This window comes from Fringilla coelebs (genome assembly GCF_963513975.1).
Source record: "Fringilla coelebs genome assembly, chromosome: 8".
Lineage (NCBI taxonomy): Eukaryota > Metazoa > Chordata > Aves > Passeriformes > Fringillidae > Fringilla > Fringilla coelebs.
Window position 1 is genome coordinate 16,555,601 of NC_140066.1, and position 14,660 is coordinate 16,570,260.

At 43.7% G+C, this 14,660-nt stretch overlaps 1 protein-coding gene across 3 annotated transcripts in view; it reads right to left on the bottom strand.

Annotated features, from left to right (window-relative positions):
- The window catches only part of ZSWIM8 (zinc finger SWIM-type containing 8), a 75,889-nt gene extending 74,281 nt beyond the window's left edge, over positions 1-1,608 (bottom strand). For all 3 annotated transcript variants that reach the window (XM_084209949.1, XM_084209950.1, XM_084209948.1), the window contains exon 1: positions 617-1,608. In XM_084209949.1, the coding sequence (XP_084066075.1) occupies positions 617-794 (178 nt within the window). In that variant the 5' untranslated portion in view covers positions 795-1,608. The remainder of the gene's footprint in view (positions 1-616) is intronic.
- Positions 1,609-14,660: the final 13,052 nt, after the last annotated feature.

The following is a 14,660-nucleotide window of genomic DNA, read 5'->3' on the forward strand; positions in this document are numbered from 1 at the left end:
TCAGCAGAACGGAAATAAAACAACTCTTGAAGCAGGCACACTGCTGTTTGCAGACTTCTTTGCAACAGTAGTAAGGCCCTCTTGCTCCACTATTGCAAAAGAAAGAGCTAATTTACTAGAAAAAGGAGAAATGCCAAGAATCAGACAAGGAAAATGGACTGCTTGTACAATGATGGCTTACATGGCTTTACATGAGTAGCTTTATAGAAGTAACAAAAACCTCTATGAAACCTTAGTGGACTTCAATCAAAGCCTGTGGGAACCTATGCAGTTATTCGCAGCCAAGTCTGCAGTTTGTTTATAGAAAACAGCGTTCAGATTTCCAAGAGCAATCCCACAGAATCTACTCAGAAGAGCAGCACCACAATACTATGAGTGCACCCAGGTGAAAACTCACCTAAAAGACAGCATTGTCTTAAGAATCCCGGTGAACTCAGTTTCAATCTTTGCACAAAAATTATCCTGACAATGAATCGGGAGAATACATAGGAAGGAGTTCTCTGTTCTCTCTGCTGCTCTGACTTTCCTTCTGCAGATCTCCTCACCTGCCACCCCCCCCTTGCCCCACAACTTCCACGAATCCAAAGAGCATCCCAATTAAACCGGGTGACCTCACCTTTCATTTTGACAGTGGGGGAATTGGGTCCAGCCGATTGCTTCCTCCATCCTCTCCAGTTCTGGCAAAGGCTCTCTGCCTCAGAGATGAAGGAACAAAGAGAGTCTTCCTCAAAGCGATCGGAGTCTTCAAATGAAAACCTCTCCCCGTCCTCCCACTCTGCGAACATGAGTTCCATCACATCCGACAGGCGACGTGGGGGAAAAGAAGAAAGACAGGAACAGCACTGCTCGCTTTTAACAGGTGAATGGACTTGAGGGCTCTTGCAACACTTAAAATCTCGGTTTTGATTTGATCCCCATACTACGGTACCAGGAAGAAACAAAGCGCTGTCTGAGATGAGAGAAGCAGGAAATAACTAAGGGACAGCTGGTAAAAATTCCATGGGGGCAAAAAAAAAGTTCTTTAAAAAGTTAAAAAATGCTTATGTCCACAGAATGTACTTGAGGCGGAGGGGCCTGGTTAGTCCATGAGAGCTGCCTCCAGGCGGGACAGGTGCGTGCCGGGCACACGGAAGGTTCGAAGGCTCCTGGCGCTGCAGGACGAGGAAGGGGCCGGCTTCCTCCTCCGGAGCTCCCGCGGGGGGGCCGCCGGTGTCTGTGCGCAGGGCCGGGTCTCCCTGAGGTTGTGCTTGTCTCACTCCCGGCGCAAGAACCGAGGGGAGAGAGGGCAGGGGCACCGGCGGGGGCTGGGGGGGAACAACTTCCCTCCCGCTCGCGGGGGCTTAAAAACAGCCCGGTGGGGCCGGAGCGCCCGCGGAGGGGCGGCGCGACCTCCCGGCTGCTCGTCACGGGCACCGGCACCGGCGCGGGCGGGCAGGCGGCGGCTCCGGCCTCACGGGGGCGCGGGCGGCGGCCGGCGGGGAGCGCCCAGCGCTGGTCCCGGCGGGCAGGGTGGGGGCAGCCCGTCGCCGCTCCGGTCGCGGTGGCCCCGCGGTGTCTCTATGAGCCCATGGCCGGCGGGCCCTGCTGGACGCCCCCGAGCCCGGCGCGGCCCCGGCGGTTCGCGGCCCCGGCGGGTCCCGTCCCTGCCCGGCGCGGGCACCAAGATGGCTCCGCGCTTCCCAGCTTCACCTGCGACACCCCCCGCCAGCTGAGAGCCGCTTCCGCCGCCGCGCTTCCGGCTTCCGCCGCGCGGGGCATGCCGGGCGGGCCAGCCTCTCCCGCCGGCAGTGCCGCGGAAGGAGCCCGCGGTCCCCAGGGACGGGCCGGGGCTCGGCTGGCGCCTGCCCGCCGCCGCCGCACCCAGCGCGCCCGCCTGGAGGGGCCGTAACAAAACAAAGGCCTGTGTGTTGTGCCTGCCCGCGCCAGTTGTGCCAAAATGTGGGGATTGCCCCGGAACGCACCGAAGATGAATGCGTGAGGTAGAAATCACTCAGCTGTGATCATCTGATTGGAGATGAAAGAAATATACGAGTTCTCAGTAACATTTTTTTCTTTTTAAGAACAAAAACAACAGTAAAGAAGATCAAAGGGGGAAAAGAGGAGACGGTGGCTCGAATAAGTCCCGGTCAAGTGCAGTGACCGCTTTCCTTGGGCCGCAGAGCCTCTCCCCTCGGCAGAGGCCGAAGGGAAGGAGGGTCTGAGGAGCTGCTCGGGTCTGAACATCTGCAAAACTCAAACAGAGGAGATAACTCATCTGCCAGGTCCATGAGGAATTGGATTGGCTAGCTAATGTCTTCCTATCCTAGCCGTTCTGAAAGCAACACATTCTTTTAATCTTTTTTCTATAATTCTATTTCTTGGAGTTCTTCTAGTTCATTGCTCCATTGAGAGAGTTGACTGGTTAAGTACCAAAGGATAAGTTTGCTCTTTGAGTGCATGTCAGCCAAACAGCTGGACCTACACCTCCCTCCCCGTGTTTGTACAGAGGGGAAAAGCAAATGATGGGGAGGGGGGAAGCAAGGGAAAAGAGAATAACATACTAAGAAACAGTAAATGTAAAGCTGGGAGAAACTGAAATGTATCTGGGAACGCTAACCATCTCTCTCATCTCATTGTAGTCCTTGATCCAGAAAAATTATATTAATTTATGAGTCTTCACCGAGGGCCCTAATCAATGTGCCTGCAATCTTGCAATCTTAAAGGAAACTTCCCACATGGTTTGTCCTTACAAACATAATGCTTTCCAGTTCACGGTTTCAAACACAAAGATGCATTGCTGAGGTGTCCATCAGCTGTAAGAGGTCACTCACTGAACTGTCAGGTCCTTCAGTGCTACCAAGGCAGACATCCCCCAGGTGCACTGCACAGGGAGGCACGACACCGACACCCAGCTGGAGGCAATGTGCCACAGCACAGCATGCCAGGTTCTGCTTCGTGTGCTGCCTAATCCTGCACCAAAGTTGTCCTGTGCTGATGCCTGACTCGATCAAGTCTGTGCTGCCAAAGAACCTGTTAGTGCCACGCCAGCAGTAATTCGGGAGAGAGACACACCTGCCTGATAATTCTGGCGGGTCACATCAGTAGCACTCTGAGTCAAGGGCATTGCAGAGAATCTCTGCCATGTGAGAAACAGATACACAAAGGCATTGTAATACTTGGTGCAGTGTTGCGTTAAAGAAGGATTTCACCTTAGGAAAGCTGTTTCCCTAATAAGAGAAAAGCATTTAGAAAAGAATAAAAAAATACAGCTGAAATTTTGAAGAGTATTTTCAAGAAAAAAGAAATTAAATGTGTTGTGTCCAAGGAGTGAAGAGGTAACTACAGGTTAAATTCAGCACCCTGACTCAGATTTTGTGGCACTTGAAATGACAGAAATGGGCAGGGAAACACAGTGATGCCATAAGGCTGATGCTGCTCACCAATATCTTTTGACAACATTATGTGCAACACGTCACTGTTAGATTTTACCTAATTCCAGTAGAGAATGCACATTACATCCAAAAAGGGCAGAGCAGAGGAGGAATAGTAAACAGTACTAATTATAAGGAGGCTTCAGTACATTGAGTTTGATTCCATTAAATTGTAACAATCCTCACTCCCATTACTCCTTCCAGCTTTGGGATACCACAAGTTACGGAGGTTTTCAAAGAAATCTTGCTTTCACTTTCTTAAACATCATGGGCTGAAAGCATGGAAGAGGTGATGAAAATAACAAAACAAGCAAAGCAGAGTGAACATTTGCACTTTCATCCTAAAGTGCATTTCAAGACCCTGTAAAAATGTGTCTTCTGGCTTGTGCAGAGCAGGCCTGGGTGTGTTGCTGCCCTGGCCAACATGAGGGAGTGCAGGTGTGAGTGCTTCACTTCTTGTCCTCATGGCTTGGAAAGGCACACAAGTTCATAAGCACTCTTCCATTTTTTTCCCCAGCCAAATTATTTCATGAGACAGGCATGTATTTCCTCTTGTGGATCTTCCAACAGACAAAAACTAGAGACTGTGAAAAATAATATCTGGCAATTTCAGCAGTGTTCTGCTAGGAAGAAAGAAATTCAGTAAGAAATCCTGGAGAAATGACAAGGTTGCCAGTAAGATGCTTTCTCAATTGCAGGGATGTACTTTTTTTCTTTTCCTATTTCAGAAAAACAAAATTGCTGTTGAGAATTGCTCTGCCTCCAATGCAGACAATTTTCAGAATGCAGCATTCCATATGAGAGAGACACATGTGAGTGCACACGCCTACCCTAAAGCAGAATTGCAACATTTACGTTTGTTTCCTGTCTTAAGCTCTCGCTGGGGACTAAAAGTCAATGAGTCTGCATTGCACCTCCGAAGTGTCTGCTTTTCACTGGTGAGTCATGTGCTACACTGCAAGTCATATCCAGCATGTTTTTTATTTTTGATTGTATGGAAAGTAAAACACATCCTTGCTATGGCTTGAATCTAATACAGACTCGATAACAAAATACAGCACTCTAGAGATTTTCACTGCAAGTGCAGTGGGACCCAGCTGTTCAGCTCCATTCTGACTCAACAAAGGTTTCATTGTCTCTTTGCATGTGATAATGCACTCAGAAATGACAAGCAAAGGCAAATTCTTAAAGCACACATATGGCTTTGTGTCTAAGATGTGCAGAGTAATAGATTTTTGTGCTCTAGAACTATGGCACTATGGCAAACTGCCAAAAGTTCCTGTTCCTCCTAGATGATCACTGTTTCATGCTATACTGATCACTTAATTAATAACTAATAATAATTAATAACAGATATTAAACATCTCCACAGACATAACAACCAGCCACCATTATTTATTTCAAAACACTAGGTCTGTACAACAGATGGAGCAAATAACTGTTTTAGCACAAAAGAAGGGACAACAGACAGCTCATTGCTCCTTGCTCTGCTTCTAACTAGGCAAATGGCTGTACAAGATGCATAAAGCTTTTCCAGACAATGAATTCCAGGAAGCTGAAAGCAAAGCTGTCCTGAGGTACTGCAACCTAAATTTCCCAAATTTGGATTAAGCATTTTCCAATCTTTGACTAATCCTTGCCACAGAAGACTTTGAACTGATGTTGTCCAAGCTGCTGTCTCTGGGATCTTAGAGAATATGAACCCATGCCTGAATAAAGCCTTATTCAAAACTAAATTCACCATTTCTGAGATAAGTGACTAGTACATACATACATACACACATGGAAAAGAGAGGGAAACACTGTGCAACAGCTGCTAAAATTACTGTTATACAGCAGGAGACAACAATTATGGCTAAGACCTCATGTAGGAACATAACTGCTAGTCTTCAGAAAGAGAAGATGGCATTTACAGATAATATTGCCTGCAAGGATTACTGAGCATATGTTGTCTGGCATCTTGTATTCACAGGATACAAATATATTTTCCTCTTCCTTTCACACTAACCTGCAGGAGCATTTGTTTTTGTTTTCACATTTCTTCTGCCATTACCAAAGCTGACAGTCTGGCAGGGTTTAATATGCACTATACATTCACAGATAGAAGCACCAAGCTAAAGGGAACTGAAATGTTCTCCATTTTGCAGAGGGGAAAGAAAACAACCATTACACTGCAAGTCCTCTTTTTTCTCAATCAGTATCACATTTGGACATTTCCTTAGCCAGTGTGAAAAGATTGTGAAAGCAGTATAATAGCTCTCTCCTTTCCCCAGAGAGCAGGTTAGATACATCCTTTATGGAAACTCAGCAATTCATAACTCAGTTTGTCTAGAGAGCCATGTTATACCATTGAAAGCTTCCTAAGTACTCCAAGAAGACTCTTTTGATGCAGACAATAGTTCCTTGGCATATTTTCAGTTCACCAAAAAATAATCAAGGAAAATTGATAAATGTGACACTCCTTCTCTAGCAATCTACAATTTCAGAAATCAAAACTAGTAATTAAAAATGACAAGTGCTGCAGTAGCTGACCCTTAACACACCTTTGCTGCAGAAGACAGGTTTCTGTATTTGTTTTTGAGGGTACAGTCAGCTGGTAAGTGAAGGATAACTGTTAGGGAATATAGGAAGCCCATTTGTTCATGCCAAGGCCAACATGCACTGCTCTGCAATGTATGCAAGCACATCTTGGCTAAGTGAAGTAATGCTCTGTTGTATTTACATGTTTCTCATATCTTCAGGAGCAGAAGCTTCCCCCCATGCTGTAGAACCTGCTCCTTCAGATGAAACTCACCATAGCAAAATGTGCACTATAGCTGCTTCTTAGCAGTAAAGTCTTTCAAAATATAAATAACAGGTACATTAGTACTTAAAAATAGGGATGAAAGATTGCCAAGAAAAGGTGATTCTAAAATGCAAGAACAACTGTGTACAATATTATGGACAGTAAAATGGTATGTATTCTCTACAGTCTTTCCCTAGAAAAATAATGTAACCATGGAATTAGGGATGTGAGGGGTTTTATTTTAAAACTTGAGTTCATGCTACCTCTCATCAGATCCCAATGGGAAGTTCAATCATCAATTAAATTGTCAATCTAAGATAAGGTTTTCTCTTACAAATAGTGTGGTTGCTACAACCACGCAGCGACGCTTCATTTCAGAAAACACACCTGACAAGTTTTGTGCTTATGGGTGTGGCTAAGGGTCAGTGCTGTTCCAGTTCCATATGTTTAACTGGCCTCTTTTGTGTAAGACAGAGGAGACACTAACAAAGATATGATACCATGATATTATGTCATGATGACTGAAAACTACCCGGACTGCTAGATACAGAAACAACACCTCAGTCACTTATCTTTTTCTGTAATAAGTGAGGAGGGGAAAATAAAATTTCCCTAGACCTATTCACTTGATCATGTAGGATTTATTGTAGAGTACTCTGTAAAATCAATCAAACCTTAAAATTATCTGAATGCTTATTGGTAAAGAGTGTTCACCTATTCTACCTGCAGATCTCATACCCCTGGTCTATTCAGGAGGTAAGCTCTTTCAACAGGATCCTCCTTTATGAGACTTAGAGATTCTCAGATTAAATCTGCTGCTTCTATTTTCATCTCTCTTCTCTAGGCAGGTGACCAGCCCTTAGCAGGTATTGACAGTGGTTGTTTTGTGCACTGCCTCAAAGGTTACCAGCTATTTTAGTCAGATTTTCATTTTCAGCCATGTTCCTGCAAAATGCTGTGACAAGATCCTATAAAACTTCCTATCCAAAACTTTAATGCATTCCCCAATATAATTATTTCACATATCTTCTTGGGAGAAGGTAACTAGATTTGTGTAATTCTGTCATCACCTTTAGTGTTAAATTTAGCGGACTGTATTTATTTAGGATGGCTAAATGTAATAGTAGTAGGAGTTTAGTGAGTAGTGGCATGCTCTTTGCTTATTTCTTCAGGAATCTTGTGTGTGGTCACTCCTGACTCATCTAAACAGAGGCATCTGAGTCAAATAGTGCATCACCCCTAAGTTTCAACCACAAAGTTGCATCAGTTTAACCAAATTGTTAAACCCATGTAACTTGAAGACAAGCCTTGCAGGAAAATAAAGATTTCTCTAGTCTTAATCAACCTAGCTGTGGCTTAAGCATGTGGGGAGTTAAAAGGCTTTCTGATGAGACTTCAGTATAATTGTGCTGAATAACAGAATCTGTTTCTTAGTCTTACAAGAGATAACAAAATAGTAAACCTGAAGCAAAGGAGCTTTCCTGGTATGTTTGGTTACTCATTCTAAAATCCCACAAGCAGAGGTTATAATCCTACTTAACTTGCAGCAAGCCTGTACATGTGAGTGGGGAAGGGGGAAAAGAGCGAGGAACTAACCTTCAGAAGCACATGTTCTTTTCATACAGCTCTGCTTTACACAGAGCAGATTAGTTAAATTGCAAAGAAAAGGGTTTCGTTGTTGTTTGAAGTGGTCCTGTCCTGTTTCCAAGAAGAGAGTGACAGAAGAGTATACACTTTTGAAGTGGTTTCAGCTGAGTTGTCCACTCACATTGCCACAGTAAATCTCCTGTCTCTGCCGTGATGAGGGTGCTGTCCAGGCTGGCAGGTGGGCAGACAGGAGAGCACGCGGCTGCAGTACCCTTGGCAGTACCTGCTGCTGGCTCCTGAACCCCAGGGCTGCCAGGGGCTGGGAACCAAAACATCCTCAGCAAACCCTTCCCAACAGGATTAACTTGCTGAAATTTTAATTCTTGCCAGCTTGTTTCTTCTGTTGGGCACCAACTGAACAGCACTGAGTTCCCCCTGTTCCCAGCTCAGCCCTTAGCTGCCCTGATGTGTGCATGAAAGCCACTGCAGGTATAAAGGGATTGGAGAAACAAGGTCTTTTGCTTAGCTGACAGAGCGAGACAGCTTCTCATTAGTAAAGCTGATCCAAAGAAGTTGGTTCTTCCTTTCAGGTGACAGGCTAGTTTTGAAAATCTGCAAAGAGAACAGTGCCTGTTATTTCTGGCAGAATGTGTGGGATTTGAAAAGCAGGGAGGAGAAGATCAAGTGGTGCACTGGAGTTTCACCAATTTGTTTAAATTTGTCTGTCCTACACCTGTCCTCCATCAGCACATCTTAAATCTAAAGTATTTTTCTAAACATAAATTACTCCAGCTGGACCATCCATATTTTGCTGGCTCTGCTTCCTCTTTTCACTTTTGCACATGAACAGAATTCCATAAAAACCTCCTACCAATGCCAGGAACCCATTCTAAACAGGTTAGTTTAAGAGCAGCAGGGACTCAGCCCAGCAAACTAAGGCAATTTGAACAGTATTCTGTGTCCCTCCGCTAGAAAGAGGATTGTACCCAAGTAAGATTTTTTTTTATGTCAGTGGTGATGCCTGAATGCTCTTCTTCCTCTCTCCCAATGAATATGGTAGCTATCCTAGTTAGAAAATCACATGAAGTAAAGCTCAGTGTCCTCCTCATTCATATTTCAAAGTCCAAAGATGTCATAAGAGTAGCCCATCTGAAACAAGTAAGCTCATGCCATACGCTCCTCCCCAGCCTTTTTACCGCAGGAAAGCAGTAGTCAAGTGCTTTAGTACAAAATGACATTTGGCAGATTTGTAACCTTGACCACAGCTTCAACATTGTTTCTTTTCCGGGCAGCGGCTATAGACGCCCTGCAAGACTGATGGGATGAAACAGTGCCTGATGACCCATGGAAGACCAGCTAAAATGCCTTAACTCCACTTCCCAGTTTTACACAAGCAAGAAGGGAAATGTAGGTAGGTGTAGAAAACCCCAAAGGCAGACATGAAGTGAGGAAAGTGTTAACTACAAGCAGTTCTTTCTTCAGTGAGTGCATGTTGGTTTCCAAAGCAGGCTGGAGTCAGTATGTTCAAAAACATAAACACTATAATTCTTGGAGTCTGGAGGCATCAGCTACACCAAGCTTCAGTCTAACCCTAATGACTTGGAAAAGTCATTGCATACCTTGCAAGGAGCTGGACCATGTTTCAAAACAGACTTTTTTAACAGAAATTCAGGTTTCAGTGGTGGGGCAGCAGGGGTGGAGTATAACAGTGTTCTTGAAGCAATGGCTCACTCAAACTGAATTTCCCTTATCCCACTTTACTTTTCCAGAGGCTGGCTTTGATTCTTAAGAGTGATGGCACAGGTATTGTGGACCAAAAGGAGACTATGTCCACCAAACATGTTTGTATGGGAAGATCACCTTAAACAACAAATTAGAAAGCTGATGTATTAAAGCCTGTTAATTTTTTAAATGCAATGAGCTGACCTGCTCTTTACCTGTCCCAAATGGCAAAAAATGTGACATTTGAAGAATTTTTGCCTTTTACTGTAATGGCATCTAACGTGATGCTGACTTCGTGACATGCTTTAGCATGTTGAAGCTTCTAAAAAAATAATGTTAATACAAAAATTTAATTAACTTAGTGCTGAAAAAAACCCTAACGTCTGCCCTTGGAACAGATTCCTTTATTAAAAATAAGACAGAGCCCCACACAGTCACAGTATAATCCATTTATTAGCATACCTTGTGAGCCATTGGTGGTGATCCAGGGGACATAACAGCTTTGGCACTTGACTGATTTCAGAGGTACTCAGCCCTTAGTAGAAAAGGATTTTAATAGGACTTCAGTGGGCTACTACACAAACAAGTTTCTGATGTGGAAAATTAAATATTTTTCCAAACAAGGGAAAACACAGCCCAGGAGATGTGCATTAGTCCAGGTCACAGTGTCTTGTTCTACAAGGACTAGTCCCACCTTGGTTACCACCAGAGGTGATTCTGTTCTCTCTAACTGTGAGAAACTCCCAGTGAGTCTATCAAGATAGCGTTAAATACCACAGTATAGTTTCATCTCTCCGAAGTTTTCATCTGATTGCTGAATATACACATAAAAATCTCTTTTCAAGTGGTCGATGAATCACTGAAGCTTTTTTGGGGTGAAAAGACTTCAGGATACAGGCTTCAGAAAGAAAGGAAGACAGACAAAAGGCAGGTCTACCTCTGTTACCCCTGAGATAGCAAATGCCCACTTTGCTTGTTCCTCACCAATGCCTTCAGTCGTACCTTAGAGAAACTGATCTGTTATTTTCTGCTACAGGTTTACAGAGATTACAAGGATGATTAACATCATGTCCAGGTTAATAAACAGCTGTCTGATTAATTATAGCATAGAACATAATTCATAGAAATCATCAGAACAGTGTTCAGCCACAAGAAAGTGATAAATCTTTAATCCAGGTTCAGGTAGTCAATGTGTGAACAGGTCTGAGACAGTACCACTGCAGGTACTGCAGGTCAGGAAGACCCCAGTACTGAGGCAGCCTTTGGAGGACTGGGGCAGCCTTTGGAGGACTGCAGTATTCTCTCAAAGGATAGGAGCAGCACTAAGAGCTGCTCCTTAGATCCTTACAATAGCCATGTTTCTACTCCTGCCAATACTCCTAGCCACTCATAGTGTTGTTCCCTTTCTCACACAACCACAATGTGCCACTCTGCTATGGAAAGTTCTCTCAGAGAATCCATGTGGCACAGTGCAGCCACCAGCTGCAGCCACCACTGACTGAGCTCTCAGCTCCTGGAACCAGTGCACATGCATTAGCCTTATGGAATGGACTAATGCTGTGAAGGTGGACTGTCTCAGCCCTCCATGTATGTCAGCACAGGGAAAGATCTAAACAGGTGCTCCCTTCCCAGAGCTCTCCAGACAGACCTACAGCAATTTCTGTGACCTCAGTGGGACTGCTGCACCTACCTGAGACACATGGGGAGCTAACCTCAGTGGGTTTTCATCCCCTTGAAGCAAGGCTGCCACCAAAACCACACTAGCAAGTTTAAACTATCTCCAGCATACAGACACAGCACTGAAATCACTTACAGAATAGCCTGCTATAGAAAACTGTACTCAAATAATCAGCAGGGGATACAGCTTCCCCTGGCAAACTGCATTCAGTTGTTTACCAAAGTTTAAAGATCCATCAGAAAGAGAAGACGCAGAGAGACAGTCAGCATGTTATCAGACACCTAGACCGTTTGGATTGAAGAGAGACAGTGAAGCCACAGTCTTAGAAAAGGAACAATCTCTACAGTAATGTGTAACAGAATATAAAGCCAGGCCCCTTATTTCCTCTCATGGCTGAAAACACAAGGACAGATGGTACTTAATGAAAACAAAAGGCAATTGATTCAGGAACCATAAAAAGAAATTATGTGCTATGGAGAATAAAATTATAATGGTTTTCATTGCCAGAAAATACTGGGATTGAGAACTTAGTTAGATTAAAACAAAAAAAATTAAACATTTATATGGAAGATGAAGGCTGATTACATTAAATAGTTTTTAAATGTTAGGGATATAAACTCTTACACTTTAGGAAAAAAAAGAATGACAAAAGAATAGTGCACAGTATTTGTACAGCACCTAGAGGATCAAGTATTTGTACTTCCATTTTTAATGATGATAATAGTAATGCAAGTAATTAATTTAAATGGGTCAAGAACAAATTTCCCCAGAAGGAAACGTTGCTAAAACTTGTTCAGCACAACTCACACATACTATCCTTTGAAACATCTGCTGCTGTCCAACATTACAAAATACAGTCCTAGGGTGACTGAGTGCTGTTTATCCAACCAGGCAGTTCCAGTAAGTCTCAGTGGCAAAGCACATGAGTTTGGTTTGGGCCACAGTTCCAGGTTGAACAGTGAAGAGCAACAGCTGTATCCTGAAACAGGCCAGGTCAACCTAGGAGAGTACTGACAGGCTTGCCTATAGCACCAGTAAGGTATAAAAGCAGGCAAAGGAGATTGGATACTTCCTTCCCTCCTCCTGGCTCATGCAGGACTCAAAGGGTGTTAATTACAAGGATTCTCACAGCTTTCATAGTGACAAGATCTAGGAGAAAGAAATATTTTTAACTAGAACATGAGAATTTCAGAAGACAATGCCAGGCCCACATCTCACTTGCGTTACATGGTAATTTACACTAACTCCTGAATAGCCACTTGCTAAGTAAGCTTAGGGAAATAACCTCACAGTGTCATCCTTTGGGTGTTTCTATGCCTGTTGGGGTTATGGGTATAAACTGAAAGATCAAACCAGGTTAAACTAGAGATGTGACAGCACCCGAGGCAGAGAAACTCCATTTGAGCTGCTGTATCATGCTGGCTCTGGGGAAGCTGAAGGTAGAAGTCAAATCCCTCCATGTTTTCCAGACAGGTACTGCTCCTGCCAGTACAGAACTTGGCATTTCCTTCCCCACAAGATGAGAATTATTGCCCTTGGTCCTCTTGGTATTTTAATGCCTGGGAGATAAGGAGCAGTCTGCAGCTTGCATTTTAGAGACTCTGCCAGGAGCCACAGGACAACACGGCCCATGTGAAGCCAAGCACAGTGCTGCCAAGGAATCAAGTCTAGCATTTTAAACAGGGTTATCAGGACAAAGCTGTGCTGAAGATGTTCAGCACCTCAAAAAGAGGCACAAACAGATCAGGTTTGTCTCAAAGGCCAATTTGCAGGGTTCCTGACATTGCATGTTTTAAAGATTCTGACAATTCTTCATTAAAATAAAGTTTGCAAGCAGGATTTTAGAACAGTCCATTGCAACACTGGTAGTCCAATTATCCTATAATACCTGGAAAAGGTAAATGAAACTGTTTAGTTTAGCCTTCGCACACAAAAATCAGTCACCTAGTCAGGTCAGCACCTCTACATTAAACTAATTTATAGAAGACAAATTAAAACTTTAGGCAATCAGTACTTCTTGAACCCAAGGCAATTTCTAGGATTCTGTCACCACATGCCCTGTAATATGACATTGCTAATCCACAGACTGTGCTCTGCCTTCTGTTCTTGCATTGGTAATACCCAGATGCTGAACACCTCAATCCCTTAGTGCAAACCAGACAGAAGGTCAGTGCCTGACCCAGTTACTGCCAACCCAAAACATGCACATCTGGCAGAAGTTCCACGAGTCACATCCTGTATTAATCCTTCACATTCAAGCCCTTGCTTATACATCAAAGCTTTTTGCTCCTCCTCCTGTACAGACCTGTCTCCTCTCTGCCTTATCTGTACACAGTGAGAAGATGCTGCACTGCACAGCTATTAAGGCACTTAGCCCTTCTGTCTACTTATATTTTTTTTACTACTCAAGAATAATATATTAACTTTAAAAATGCTTAAGGCATAAGAGGGAGCTCTGTTCTTTTGTTTGGATGAGACAGAAGGAAGAAATTGTAATATTCAATAACCCTTGCTTTCTCTCAGCAATGTATCTGTTCAGGCTGAGAACTACAGCTTGATGACAGTGCTTGCATACCCTCAAGTTAATCCAGTTTACTCCCACTGAGAGGAATGAAAAGAGTGCAAGGAAGAGAAAAAAGGAAGCATGGCCCAGAGGTTTCAGGTATAGGACACACTTTAACAAAGTGGGAAGCTGCTTTGCAGCACACTTACTGGTTTTCACAGTGAGTGAAAGGAGTGAGTAATTTGCCTGAGGTGTATCTATATCCCAGGAATAATTCCATGTTTCATGGAAAACTGTGAACACAAAAATACTAAAGACTAGCAGCACAACCAAAGGGCAGCTAATAACTATGATGAATAAGAGACCAGTAGGAAGTCCCCACAGTGCTGTTAAATCATGATTCAATGCCTGAATATTTGAGATTAACATTACATTTGGATTTAAGAAAAAATGATGTGTCTATTCACCCACCTGAGGTCAGTCTTTTGAGTTCTTCATAGTAATCATGAGGGCAAGAAAGCTACTGCCTCTCACACCAACAACTGATTCTAGAAGATGCTACTTAGGGGAAACAAAAAAAAAAGCCCACCACACACACAAACTACTATAGCAAAAAAGCAGCAATAAAATCACAGCATCTAGCAGTTGGAAATGTGTGACAAAGGATTACAGCAGGTGGGACAAGCATCTCTTAGCCTAGGCATTCACTTGAAAGTGATCCTATGGGAGCAGACCTACTATTCAGAAGAGAAAAGGTTCCCCCTAGAGACATATCAGGGAAGCAAAACCCAGCTGTTGGCCTGTTCCTCAACTCAGGTCATATCTTCTGATTCCTGGAACTGAAGAGAACTGTTATGAAGAAAAGAATCTGAAGATTTCCACTATGCCAGCACGTGGTGCCATCTTCCAAGCACCTCACCTCTCCTTGCAGCATGTTTCAACTGTCCAAACATACAACCATGAAGAGATTTGCAG